Source organism: Podarcis cretensis (genome assembly GCF_951804945.1).
Source record: "Podarcis cretensis genome assembly, chromosome: 1".
NCBI lineage: Eukaryota > Metazoa > Chordata > Lepidosauria > Squamata > Lacertidae > Podarcis > Podarcis cretensis.
Genome location: NC_137170.1, coordinates 83,785,115 through 83,800,170, shown reverse-complemented (window position 1 = coordinate 83,800,170; position 15,056 = coordinate 83,785,115). Strand labels below are relative to the sequence as shown.

At 43.9% G+C, this 15,056-nt stretch overlaps 1 protein-coding gene across 1 annotated transcript in view; it reads left to right on the top strand.

Moving 5' to 3' along the window:
• Positions 1–1,370: 1,370 nt before the first annotated feature.
• Positions 1,371–15,056, top strand: part of COL18A1 (collagen type XVIII alpha 1 chain) — a 155,002-nt gene continuing 141,316 nt past the window's right edge. Inside the window, exons 1-2 of the mRNA XM_079956194.1 lie at positions 1,371–1,524; positions 1,630–1,697. Of these exons, the coding sequence (XP_079812320.1) occupies positions 1,514–1,524; positions 1,630–1,697 (79 nt within the window). The 5' untranslated portion in view covers positions 1,371–1,513. The remainder of the gene's footprint in view (positions 1,525–1,629; positions 1,698–15,056) is intronic.

The window sequence follows — 15,056 nt, the reverse complement described above, 5'->3', positions numbered from 1 at the left end:
GAGGGAGTAAACACTGGGATCCCCCAATTAACTTATTCATAAATTGTGAACTGGGTGAATGGACAACAGAATGGCAGAAGTGCAACAGAAGTGCAAAATGATGCAAACTGGGACTTCAGCATTCCCACCACAAACTAATGAGTTGTAATTTGGAATGCTTATAGTTCTGATCACCCCACCGAGATCACCGTGGAGGGGAAGGCACAGAAATGGGCAACTGCCCAGGAAGATGGAGTGCTGCGCCTATGAAGTAAGAGAGCTTGGAGGTTTTGAGTTAAGAAGAAAAGATGGCAGTGGTGGCTTGGCGTAGCTAGGATTTTTTTTTGGGGGGGGGCAGACTTTTTTGGGGGAGGGGGACAGAACCTCAGTTAAATATTTTTATTTTTATTGATTTGGGGGGCAGCTGTCCCCTCATGCCTACACCCATGAATAGGAGACAGATGGGTATGTGATCATAGAATGTAGAAAACATTTTTCTTTCAAATCCCTGGAGGGATCCAGTGATACAGATTGGTAGGAGGCACATGAAGGAACTGCACAACACATACTGTACGTGATTTATGGCTTTAATTTGCTAGAAGGTGCTGTGGTGCTCATGAGCATGAGCAAGGGTGAGGAATTGCAGACCTGAGGGTCAAATGTTGACATGGAGTCTCTCCCCAGACAGCCCCCTTTTACCTCCACCCCGTTACACCCCCCTCACTGGCACTGCCCCACACCCTCCTCAAGTGTTTCTGCCTGGCTGGAATATGTCCCTGAACCTCTTGCTTGCCCAGAAGAAAGATGGAGAGATGATGTGATGTGCATTTAAACCTCATGGGTTCTGTGGCACCCTTAATACATGCTGAGGGCCACGGAACCGCAGACAAGTCTCTCCATCATGCCCCTTCTTGAGCGTTTCCCCTGCCCATGGCTGGAGTAGAAAGCAGCAGGTAGATCTCTTGGTCGCTGGCAACCTCTTAGCAGAGGCTCCGCCTTCTGGATGCAGCCCCCACCCCAATATTTGCTAGCCCTTGGCTGTGATCAGGGCTGGATTTAGGTTTGATGAGGCCCTAAGCTAGGTAATGGGGCCCTTTATATGTCCAGCTGTCCTTTGTCAACAACAAATTGTGTTGAATATATGCTATATGGTAATTTATGGACCTAATAGGTATCTAAAGCCATTTGCACATAACAAAATATGTATTTTATCAAAGTAATTGTTGAACCGAAATACAGTTAAGAAGTATATTAATAGTGACATACAATTAAGAAGAAGTATATATTTTTGGGGCCCCAAGAGAGTGGGGCCCTAAGCTATAGCTTGTTTATCTTATACGTAAATCCTGCACTGGGGGATGAGGGGGAACGTAAGGCGCCCCCTGCTCCGCTAGACACCGTGCGGCGCTAGGACCCCGCGGCCACCGGACCGAGCGAGCGCGCCCTGGGAGGCGAGTCCTGCTCAGAACTTGCTGCCCCGGCAAGAGGAGGCAGCGGCAGCTTCTTTTCGCCTCAGCGCAGCGCAGCCGCGACCATGCGCGCCAGGTGAGCGGGGCGAAGCGGAGCGCGGGAATGCCGCTGGCCGCGGCTGGGCGGGCGGGAAGGCGGGCTGCGCTTGGCTCTATATAACCTGTTACCCTTTCCCCGCAGGTGTCTCCCGCCACGGCTCCTGCTCGGGCTCTTTGTCTTGCTCGCTGCGCCCGCGTCGCCCCAGCGAGGTAAGGCGGCGAGGCGGCGAGGGCTGACCTCCTGTTGCCCCCCTCTCGGCAAGGACTCTGGGGGGCGAGGGGAAGCCTGCCCCTCCGCCGGTGCCTGGGGGGCGGAGGAGGACGAGGAGGAGGACTCATCTCAAGCAGCCTGCAGGATGCGCGTCCCGAGGGGGCTTCCCGGGACTCTGCCCTCCGGCGTTGCGCCCCGAGGGGCTGTCAGCGCACAAAGGGCCCCCGGTGCCTCCCGGAGGTCCGGCGAGAAGTTCGCCGCCTGATCCCAGGGGGCGGCTGGGAAGTGGCCGCTCCGCCGCAGCCTCCCTTGGAGGCGCTCTTCCTCTTCCTCCTCCTCCCCCTTTCCAGAAGTTCCTAAAGTCCCTGATGGGGCGCATCATGCTGCTTTTTCGAGCGGCTTCAGGTTGCAGTTCCTAACCCGGTTTACCCGCAAGTAAATCCCATGGAAATAAATAGGGGCTTTGTTCTGAGTAGACATAGTGAGGTTCATGGGTGCCGACTTGAATAAAATATTGAGGGGGGGGGGAGAGTAAACCCCACATAGTTGATCACATTATAATCAATTTGAATGGTGTGGCCCATCAACTTTGGGGACTCGCGACCCCCTCAAATATTTTTATTGGGGGGGGGGGCAGAAGGGACCTTGGCCCCTAGGAGTTGGCTCCGATGATTAGGTTCCACCCCGCTCCATCCTGAATTTATATCCTAAATGGTTAGCCAAAATAGTGCGTCTGAGGTGCTGAAGCCAAACTTTTCTTGAGTCTACTGCTTGTGCTTGCAAATTAATACATGATAATAACACCTTAATATGCTATTCTAGACTGATGAATTATTTTCTTTCGGTGCGTCTAGAGAGAGGTGTTTGTGATGGTTAATTACTTAAGAGGCTCTGTTAGAATGAGGATTTAAGTTTCTCTTGGTGTAATATTCAACTGATTTATTTTTTTAATAAAAGAAACTGCTTTGGTATAGAATACAAATGTTTTAGAAACTGTGGAGCAGAAAGATCCTGCTTCTCTGGGATGCTTTACTCCGTGAAAAAGGTGTGTTCTGACTAACACTAACTGCACAGGGGCATGCCCTGCTTTGTATGGATTTTCAAGATTTAAAGGTGTTCCTCTCAGTTTTGCAAAACAAACACAACCTTGGCCAAATGTGGTTCTCTGCAGCAGACTGCTCAGAGTTAAGGATTTGCCCAGAATCTGCTTCCTACCAGGCTTGGAGAAGACACTTTGCCCCGCCTCCATATCATTCAAGTATGAAAATGTATTTTTTATGCAGTATGCTGATTATAAGTTTCCCTCTAATGCCTTCAGTCAGAAAATAAGTATATTAATTAGTTTACATAATGGGTTTTAATGTATCTTAAGACAAAGGCATGAGAGTCTTGTTTAAATTGCCTTTTCTGAATTCCCCATCTCTGTAATGTGAATTTAAAACTTATCTTGGTTAGATATTATGTACATTTTGACTTTGGAATTGGTTCTTTTCTGCTTTCTGTCTTGTATTACTAGCATTTGCAAGTGACACATTCCAGACTAAAAGGCATTCTTAGCATCACTTGTGAAACCCTAAGTCTTAGGAAGTGGCCCTGAGGCTATAGCTCATAAGATGCTTTGCTTGTGCAAGTTCCATTGAAATCCTAGTTAAAATTATCTCTGCAGAGGAGCTTCCTGTGTTTCAGCTCAATGCACAGCCAGAAGTAAAAGAAATGTAACTTAAAAAAGCCAACATATATGGTGATGGACAAATAAATTGCAGTGCCATTAGATACCCACTTATTCAGATTGCATAGGTGCTGCAGGCTCCCACCATCACCTTAGTCTGTTGGCCAACCAGCACAGCCTAAACCACAAATTTATGTGGATTTGGTGTGTGTTAACTGGGTGTTGGATATGGTTCTGATTCTCCATGTAGATGTGCCATAAAACTGTTTAGAGTTGGGGACTCTGTAGGACTAACGTCCAAGGAAGAGTTGTCAGAATAAAGTAAAAGGTTTTCTATGAATGTTTTAGGCTAGTTCCTATTTGTGCCACTTCTTATTTGTGATGCATGTTGTGTGCAAATGCGCATAGTGACCAAAGCTGTTAGGTGATGGGATTCCTCCACCCTTTTCTGCATCTGAAACCTGGCCATACACTGATAACTGGAAATCTAGATTTTAGACCTTTGACAGATGAAATGTGCAAGAAGCCATGAGAATATATTTGCTCTACAGCTGTGCAGCATAAGCTGAAAAAAGCTCAGGTGTCCTGGTTGCTAATTTAGTCCTAGAACCCTGCAGAGACACTTATATATTGATAGCCTTTAAAGGAGTCAACCAAGGCTAATAAAAAGTGTTTGTACATTTTTAGGCAAATAACCTCTGTATTGTTTTATCCACATAGGAGCTGGTCTGTAAACACTGATGAGAATGTAGCCCATGAAGTCAGTGAGACAACATGAACCTAAGTGTTTGCCAGGCAGCTGTTCTGAGGCACTTTTAAGATTTCTTTAAAATGCCTTTGGCTATTCATGAATCATGAGCTAATAAAACTCTTGTGTATCTGCACTATTGGTTAAACTATTAAATGTGAAACATTGTTTGGCTTTAAAGCTCTAGGGTGCTTAAGTGTGATCCACATGTACTGTCTTTGAGTGGAACCTTGAGTGACACATTCTGTCAACAAATGCACACATTCCATTAGACCCTGCTTGTATTGACTGGTAGGGGGGAAGGGAAGGGAGACTGTCTTCTTTAACACTGCTTAATGGGAGCTTTAGGACTGTTTCATTCTCTGACTTCTAAAGGTAACATCTATTTGATTGAGCCGAAGCGAACATGTTAGGACAAGGAGAGGAAAGTTTGCAGAGGCCAGATGCAGTTTTCCCGCTCTCTTTCCTCCGCGTTTGCAATCTATCCAAGGAAGAAAAAGTGTTGAATGTCACATATTTGTATAGCAGGTTTCATTAATACAAATGATAAGCTCCTTGTGCTGAAATTGTTGTGCAGCTGTTTTCTGCTGCGTTGCCCTCCTTAGAGTTTAACAAGAAACCACCCTGGAGCTGAGCTGGTCAACTTTTCAGGACACATCTCTTCAGGGCTGAAACCTTTCTGCTTTGGAAAGAAAACGTTCGTATTAAGTTTCCCATTGGTTTGCAGAGAAGACACACGTAAGGTCAGGGATGGGCATCCAGAGTCCAGATGTTCCTGGGCTCCCAATTTTCATCATCCCTATCTGGCTGCGTTCAACAGCACCTGAAGGCTCAGAGGTTCACAGCCCTGCTATATGTGGTTTCCATGACAGGTACCTTTAATGCAGAGTGTGTTCATGGCTCCTTTGTATATAGTAAGTTCCACATGAGCCTCTTGAATTAAAACCAGCAACTTCATGGATGTATGCCCCGTTCCCAATTCTAGCTTACGATATGGAATTATTGGAGAGTACTGTATATAATGAGGGACGCAGGTGGCGCTGTGGGTTAAAACCTCAGCGCCTAGGGCTTGCCTATCGAAAGGTCGGCGGTTCGAATCCCTGCGGCAGGGTGCGCTCCCGCTGCTCGGTCCCAGCGCCTGCCAACCTAGCAGTTCGAAAGCACCTCCGGGTGCAAGTAGATAAATAGGGACCGCTTACCAGCGGGAAGGTAAACGGCGTTTCCGTGTGCGGCTCTGGCTCTGGCTCTGGCCAGAGCAGCGATGTCACGCTGGCCACGTGACCCGGAAGTGTCTCCGGACAGCGCTGGCCCCTGGCCTCTTAAGTGAGATGGGCGCACAACCCCAGAGTCTGTCAAGACTGGCCCATACGGGCAGGGGTACCTTTACCTTTACTGTATATAATGCAGATGAGAGTGGGCTTCCCCAATTTATATTACACCCACTGTAGAAGTTACTTGCTGGTGAGCACTTTATTCATATCCTCTGACATAACAGTGTGTGAATTGACTGTCAATATTCAACTTACAGAAGGAGGTTCTGTCTCTTAAGACAATGTGCAAGAGAAAAGGTGTTAAGATCAAATCAGTTGAAGAGAAAGGCTAGTGACCCTATGAACAAATCCTGGAGATGCTACTTCTTTGTATGGTATACTATGGGAGTATTGCTGAATTTGGATCTAGTTATTATTATTATTTATTAAATTTGTATACCATTCTTCATCTGAGGATCAAAGAACAGTTCACAATATAAAAATGCAACATGAGAACACAAAATACAGAATGAAAACAAAACAAAACAAAACAAATTCCCCCTCCCACAAACACATTTAAAAGGCTATTGAATTTTAATCATCCCAAGGCCTGGTTATAGAGAAACATTTTTGCCTGGCTGCTAAATCTATATAGTGAAGGCAGCAGCGAGCCTCCCCGGGGAGAGCATTCCACAAATGGGGAGCTACCACAGAAAAGGCCCTTTCTCTTGTTGCCCCCTCCAGACCACTCATGGAGGAGGCACACGAAGAAGGGCTTCAGATAATGATTGCAGGGTCCAGGTCAGTTCATATGTGGAGAGCCTGTCCTTGACTAAACTAATAGTGTTGAAAGGATTATCACCATCAAAGGTACTGACTGCATAGGCTGAAGTGATGTGAATAAGATCAGGTGAACCTTCTCTGCCCTTCTGTGGCATTGCCAGGAGGAGTTCAGCTATTTTCCTTAACAATGGTTTGTTGCTTCTGCAGACTGAAACATTATGGTTAATGTTAAAGATGGTTTGTTTAAAATGGGTAGGAAACTGAATCTGGACAGTAGGCTGGATTCAAAACTCTCAACCCTAGCAGCATACTTTGACAGATGGATGGACTTGCAATATAAGCAAAATGTCTGTGCTTTATTAGAATGTAAAAAAAAAGAACACCCACATTGGCTGCCATATTGAATTTTTGAACACCTAGGTCCTCCAAAAAGGCTCCTTCTTGTTCTCCACACATCCTCTCCAGCTGTCACTTCTAGTTCCACATTTTGTGTGAGTGAGACAGAGATGGTGGGTGGGTGTAACTACTACATAATTTGTTGGGGGCAGGGGCTTGTAGTGACATATGGGGAAGGGGATCTAGAGTGAGAAGGAGGACTGGGAAGTGGGGATGGAAATGGATGGAGTGATGGAAAGGAGAAAGGCTTCTGAAAGCTCTGGCTCCACTAGTGTATGGCCCCTGCCAGATTATCCCCAAGGGAATGGGGCCCTCAGTAGAAAAAGGTTCCCCTTAAATATGTGTGTGTGAGAGAGAGAGCGACATGGGACCTAGCATGGTTCACCAGTCAGTTCCATGCTGTATACAGTGGTGCCTCGCAAGACGAAATTAATCCGTTCCGTGAGGCTCTTCGTATAGCGGTTTTTTCGTCTTGCGAAGCAAGCCCATTGACAGCTTAACGGATTAGCGCTATTAGCGGTTTAGCGGCTTTTAGCGATCAGCTGTTAAGCGGCTTATCAGCGGATCAGCTGATAAGCGGCTTAGCGGCTTAGGAAAAGGGGGGGAAAAGGGAAAAAAACCCGCAGGAACTCACAAGGGAAATTCGTTTTGCGAAGCGCCTCCAAAACGGAAAACCCTTTCGTCTAGCGGGTTTTCCGTCTTGCGAGGCGTTCGTCTTGCGGGGCACCACTGTATAACACCAGCATTTCATACCAGCAAGCAAGGAGAACTGTTTTAACAGAATACATCTGTAATAAAAAGCATCACATGGAACTGAAATACAATGTAAGGCACTGAAATACAATCAAGATATGTTGCAGGAACAGAAAGAAGTAAAACTTTACCTAAATGAAAGTTTACCATTTACCTTTGGCTGATGTCACTTAATCAGCTTCAGTTGTCATCAGAGGAAAGCAGTGCCTTACATACAATTCCACCAACATTCTGCTTGCTGTAATGTGGTATCTTCTGAAGCTTATATGTGTGCAATGTTTCAGACAAATTCTAGACTGATATGGTTCATGTGGGAATCAGATAATTATCTTAAAGTGCTCGATGGAGATCCATCACTAAACAAAGAAGGAGTTGTGGGTTAACTTGCACTTTTTGGACAAACAATGAGATAAAAAGGGAGCTTAATGTTTTGATGTATGCACTGTAAAGTGCCCTGGGATCTCAGCTGATGAAGGGTGGCAAGATAAGAGCCTATCCAGATCAGTATACTGCTCAATACTGATCTGAAAAATTGTGGTGTAATTGAACTGTTTATGTTCTTCATATACTTTTTTATTATTATTAAAAGGGCATTGGATGTGAACATGTGCAGCGTTTGATAATCAATCTGCCTCCAAATGCACTTTTGGATTTACCTAAGGCATTGGCCACTGGTATCTTGTTTCTCAACAGGATAAAATTATCTTAAATGGCTCCTGAGAGATTTTGATGTGTGCAATATGAGCTGTGCTTTTGAAATGGTGACATTCTGATAGTTGCACTTTATGCAGTCTCAAGATTCATGTAAAATCAATGAAAGAACCAGTATAGTTTCTTCTGTATTGCTGTGAAACTATGCGCAATTTGCATTGACAGTTCGCAGAAATATGCTCTGAATAGACTATAAAGGGCAGCTACAAAATGCCTGGTTGATGATGTAATGGTCACCTTGTCAGTAGACTGTTGTGTACATACACACAGAGTGACATTCCTTTTGCTGTTCTCCATGCATTGTACCTTTGTTCATATTTGTTTAATTATTACCAAATATGAAGGAGAAGATTGAAATGTAATTTAGTGGTGAAAGCCTAATTGTGTGGAGCTTTTCTGGGGTCCTATATTTGTTAAATAAGTTCTTGCACATCTTCTAATGCAGGGATGTGTTGTATTGAGCCCCCCTGTATTAACTAATAGTAGACATCTATTCTGTTCCTACTCTGTAGTTCTTGCAGACAGTCCTGTGTTTTCCCTACTGTGGTCTCTCTCTGCCAGCAATGGGTTGTATCTAACAGTGTCTCTCAGCTGACAAAAGGCATTTTGATCCAGCAAAGGTTCCAACAGTGGAGCCAGAAGGGCAGAAACTTTCACTGCTCCCCCCCCCTACAGCCCCTCACCCCCCCATCTGCTCCAGAGTGTTGGGAACAGCATGGGATTTTGGTGTGTTTTTTTTTGGGGGGGGGTGATTGCCAGAAGGAAGGGAATGGGTGAAAATTGCCTCTCTCCCTGTTCCTCTGATGCAAGATGGTGCTGGAAAGCATACTCAGTGAATGCTAGGGAGCTATCCTTCTAGACTGGTTCATTGTGGATGTTGTGGACGTGTACTTCTGGATTGACATAATGGGCAAGAGTCAACTAATGAAGCCCTCTGTGCAAAGACTTCCACATGCACAAGAGAATTCTCTGTCCTCCAAACTAGCTCTGGGGAGAGTCAGAAGAACACTTGAAGAGTGCATGGTGGTGGGGAGGAGAGTGGGGATTGTTTTGTCTGGCATGCCAAAATGCCAAAATGAGGAGAGACATTGAATTCCTCCCATTGTCTCTGTCTGTGTGGGACTGTCTCATCTGGCTTTCTAATGTGGAGCTGTTATTTCCACAAAGCAAAAGCACAGAGTACTAAACGGCTGTTTAGTGTTTTCAGCACTTGGAAAAGCACATGTGTGAAGATCAGAAATACCTCACATTCCTCATGCAAAGATTTTTTTATGTTAGTGTTACCTAGCAGGTTAATCCCTTCCAGTTGTATATCACCTGCATACTAGAAAGTGCAAACATGTACAAAATGATGCACGTTGGGGCAAAAAATCCTATCTTCACATATATACCGATAGGATCTGAACTGGTGGTAACTGACCAGGAAAGAGATCTTGTAGTGGATAGCTGAATGAAAATGTTTGCCCAGCATGTGGCAGCTGTGAGGAAAGTGAATTCCATGTTGGGGATAATTAGGAAAGGGAATGAAAATAAAACAGACAACATCACAATGTATTTATACTAACCTATGGTGCAACCACACTTGGAATACTGTAAATAGTTATGATGGCTGTGCTTCCAAAAAAGAGCAACCAAAATAATAACCTTACTAAGAGGAAAATTTTAAAAGATGATGCTGTTAAGGTGCTACACTCAATATGCCAGCAAGTTTGGAAAACTCAGCAGTGGCCAGAAGATTGGAGAAGATCAGTCTACATCCCAATCCCAAAGAAGGGCAGTGCCAAAGAATGCTCCAACTATCGCACAATTGCACTAATTTCTCACGCTAGCAAGGTTATGCTTAAAATTCTACAAGGAAGGCTCAAGCAGTATGTGGACCGAGAACTCCCAGAAGTGCAAGCTGGATTTAGAAGGGGCAGAGGAACCAGAGACCAAATTGCAAACATGCGCTGGATTATGGAGAAAGCTAGAGAGTTCCAGAAAGACATTTACTTCTGCTTCATTGACTATGCAAAAGCCTTTGACTGTGTCGACCATGGCAAACTATGGCAAGTTCTTAAAGAAATGGGAGTGCCTGATCACCTCATCTGTCTCCTGAGAAATCTCTATGTGGGACAAGAAGCTACAGTTAGAACTGGATATGGAACAACTGACTGGTTCAAAATTGGGAAAGGAGTACGACAAGGCTGCATTTTGTCTCCCTGCTTATTTAACTTATATGCAGAATTCATCATGCGAAAGGCTGGGCTGGATGAATCCCTAGCCGGAATTAAGATTGCCGGAAGAAATATCAACAACCTCAGATATGCAGATGACACAACCTTGATGGCAGAAAGTGAGGAGGAATTAAAGAACCTTTTATTGAGGGTGAAAGAGGAGAGTGCAAAATATGGTCTGAAGCTCAACATCAAAAAAACGAAGATCATGGCTACTGGTCCCATCACCTCCTGGCAAATAGAAGGGGAAGAAATGGAGGCAGTGAGAGATTTTACTTTCTTGGGCTCCATGATCACTGCAGATGGTGACAGCAACCACGAAATTAAAAGACGCCTGCTTCTTGGGAGAAGGGCAATGACAGGCCTAGACAGCATCTTGAGAAGTAGAGACATCACCTTGCCAACAAAGGTCCGTATAGTTAAAGCTATGGTTTTCCCAGTAGTGATGTATGGAAGTGAGAGCTGGACCATAAAGAAGGCTGATCGCCGAAGAATTGATGCTTTTGAATTATGGTGCTGGAGGAGACTCTTGAGAGTCCCATGGACTGCAAGAAGATCAAACCTCTCCATTCTGAAGGAAATCAGCCCTGAGTGCTCACTGGAAGGACAGATTGTGAAGCTGAGGCTCCAGTACTTTGGCCACCTCATGAGAAGAGAAGACTCCCTGGAGAAGACCCTGATGTTGGGAAAGATGGAGGGCACAAGGAGAAGGGGGCGACAGAGGACGAGATGGTTGGATAGTGTTTTCGAGGTTACCAGCATGAGTCTGACCAAGCTGCGGGGGGCGGTGGAGGACAGGAGTGCCTGGCGTTCTCTGGTCCATGGGGTCACGAAGAGTCGGACACGACTAAACGACTAAACAACAACAACAACAAGAGGAAAAGGGAAATCTACAATTTTGAGGGCCTTTTAGCTTAGGAAAGGGAGGACATAATAAATATATATATAGTATGGGGATAGTGGATAAGGAAAATACCCCTCTTTCCCCCATAATGCTAGAACCCCATAATGCTAGAAGTTGAATGTTGGGAGGTTCTGGACAGACCAAAACAAAGTACTTCACACAGTGTGTAGTAAAACCATGCAATTTGCTTTTACAAGATGTAGTGATGACCACCAACTTGGCTGACTTTAAAAGGGGATTAGACAACTTTACAAGACTATAAATGGCTTTTAGTGATGATGGCGGTTTATATTACCTTCCAGTAATCAGAGGTAGGATGGCTCTGAACACCAGTTTCTGGGGTTCATGGGAGGGAGAGTGCTATTGCTTGTGGGTTTCCAATAAGCACCTTGTTGCCCACTCTGAGAACAAGATGCTTTGTTAGTTAAACCAGCCACCCCCAATGTAGTGCCCTCCAGATGTTTTGGACTACATCCCAGCAAGCATGGCCAATGGTCAGGGATGATGGGAGTCATGGTTCAAAGTGTTTGTCATATAGACAAAAGGAGTTACTGCCATGTATGCTGCCTTGAGCTCATTGGAGGAGGAGTAAGATGCAAACACAATAGAATAATATTTGAAATGATCCTACATTGGGTCTAGGAAGGCCAGTAACAAGTTATGCCTGAGTCAGGTGAGTTAATAATCATAACTTGATAGAAGAGGCTACCTTCTCACTTACATCCCATTATAGCTTCTGCAGTATTGTCCAAAAGCACCAATCTGACATGTGACTCTTGTGCTTGTGGTGAATTCCATTATCAAACATAGGTTTTTACAACTATGCAGAAGGATTTCTGCACATTCTGCTGTCAAACAGATTGATGATTATGCTGGGAAGGCTATTCTGGGGGACAGAGGGCAGAATAAATGTAGAAGAGGGCATAAGTTCACAAGCTTTGAGAAATGCTGCTTTAATGTCCATTCTGTGATGTTTGCAATGTTTGAATATTGGCATGGAAATCCGTGCAGAAATTGACTGGAACTTGTTGGCCTTTTAATTCCATGATTGGTTCCATGGAAAGTAAATACCTGACTTGTTATCTCCTCTCTCTGCTTATTACCACTGTGCTTTTTTCTTTATCTACAAGTGTTTCCTCCCTCAAGACATCCCGTCCCTTGAAGATTATGAGAATCTTCCATTGCGCTTTGTGGGAGGTAGTAGCACTAATCTGGGGAGGGAGGGATTTGTTCTATCCTTTGACATCGAAATTAACTTTTTAAAGGATGCATGTGCACTGACTGTTCTGATGGCACAAATTAAAAGAAGTTAGCAAACTCCCATGTTATGTTCTCCTATCCTAGATAGGTTGTTTTTGGCAGAAACAAGCAGCTTATTTTTATATTGGCCAAAGAAATAACAGTTTGCTCTTTGATGTTCATGTTAGATTAATAACCTGGAACCTGACCTATAAATGAAGCTTGCCACTAATACGTATTGATACTTTTTCAGGTTTTAAAGTCACAGTTGATATGTTTTTATTGGTGTATATATGGGTATATATGATAGCTATACCTTGCCCTGCACCCTCTTTTATGATTACTGCATTGTATGGAAGTTTAGGTTCTGCAAGTTCATCCTGCCTTGCTTGCATGGTGAAATTATGGTGTGGGAACTTAGTTGTCTGAAGTTTTTAAATGTCACTTTAGGTCCATATAATAAAGTTGTTCAGTATACCAGTTGAGAATAATGGATCTTGTAGTTTTAAAGAGATATCCTAGAATGGCAGGCTTGCTTCACAGTGGGATAACCACATCACATGCCCAAAGCATGGAGGGCACCTAATGGGCAAACCATGGTCAAGGATGATTGGAATTGCCACATCTAGTCGAGCAACATCTAGAGGGTGAAATGTTTGGTTACTCTGGAATTGGGTATTAGTGTGACTTCATGGCCTAATACAAGAAGCAAGCAGTATGTGCTGCAGGCTTTAGTAACTGAAACTTTTGACAAATTGGTTTATGTTTGATAGATACAGCTGCCCATAAGAAGAGTCACTTTTGTTTGCTTTTACTGTCAGCCCTCACCAAATAATTCTAGATCATAGTTTGCCTAGTGCTGTATTTAGAAGGCTTAACTGTGATGTATGCATTTGCCTTTTCTTAGAAAACTCCCATGGTTCTTTACATGTAGCTGTCATAGCATATAAAAGAATCCTGAACTCCCTCTCTTGATTACAAAGTAGAGAGGAATCTTAACCAGATAACATTCCTAGCATCTCCCTCATCTCAGCCTTCCATACTATAAAATAATACCCGGTGAACTCCAAACCCTAAATGTCTGAAGTGAGAGATAAAAGCAAGCTGCATGTGAAAATATAGGTAATAGGAAAAAGTAGTTCTAGCTTTCATTATCTAAAGTCACATTACCTTGTTAGCTTGCTCTGGGACCGTTTGCCAACTGTACATAAATATCCATGCATTATAATTTATTTCTTTTACTTACCTTCCTGATTCCCACCCTCCCTCATGATTACATAGTATTCACCTTCGGTCCCTTTTCAGCTGTTTGGTTTGTATTTTTGCAAAGATTTCCAACAGCAGAGAATTTTGACTGGAAAATATTGGGAAGCAGGTACGGTAGTATTCATCTCCGAAAGTCTATAACATGGGTAGATAAAACTCCTGATTATGTAAAAGTAGCAAGCAACTTCTGAGAATCTGAATGTGAATTTGGGCCTGGGGATGGGGTGGGGTAGGGAGATGTGCATTCTACCTGCTATCCAATCGTAGCTAAGGAACTCCAGTTACACAATGTTTCTGGTAGTGGGGGAGCAGGCAGTGCTGGAGCAGAATGCATCATTCTCCCTGCAGGAGTGTTATCTCCTGCTCTGATGCGGCTGCCATTATCTGCCCCTCCCTGTCCGGTGTCACTAGAGTGAGAATGGATCAAAATGAGTACCTGCACATTTTGGGTGGGGGAAGAATAGGTGGACTGCTGGAATGTAGCAGCAATGCATCCCACTTTTTGAAATGACCTGGATTACAATTGCAGTTAATGACAGAGGCGAAAAGGACGAGATGGTTGGACAGTGTTCTCGAAGCTACCAGCATGAGTTTGACCAAACTGTGGGAGGCAGTGGAAGACAGGAGTGCCTGGCGTGCTCAGGTCCATGGGGTCACGAAGAGTCAGACACGACTAAACAACAAAAAGAATATGTATAATAGCAAAATGTTTTAGGCAGACAACAATTGCCTTACAATTTCTCTTTCCAACTATCCTCCTTTTTTCTATTTTTCCTAATAGAATTTTTCCTGATGTGCCTAAGACACCATAGATGTGCTATGCATCCTTTACCATGCTTATTTCAAATGCAGGCATGCAGATTTGTTTTGTTTAACTGGTTAAAGTAGACAATTTTCTTTGAAATACAGTAATACATTTTGATCTGTTCTGTCAGTTGCTTTCAGTTTTCTTGCATTCTGTGCAAACACTTCAGGAACAGGACAGAAGTGAAGCTGAACAAACCTAAGAGGTACTTTAAAAGTGCTGACTTTCTGCTCAAACAAGCTTAAGGACCTGCTGGTTTAAGAGCTCAATAAAAGCTAACAAGCTCACTGGCCGTGTTTGCAAAACAAGGCAAAATGCTTAGTTTTATGGATCTGATGTTCTCAAGTAGTAAGAAGGAAACAAACTTAGGGAAAGGGGCAGAGGAACCATCTATTTAGGGCGAATAATGTACTAATACCGTGAATAGACACCTGATACGGACATTTGGAAAGCCTGTATATATTCTAGTATGTAATCAATTTTCTCAGCAGTAACTTGGGATTATTCTCACCATGTCTTAGGTGAAGCGAGAAGCATAGTATATGGATGTATAATCAGATAATATGGAAATAACTGAGTGACTGGAGGGGGAACAGCTTCATTTTGGGCTTATGTCAA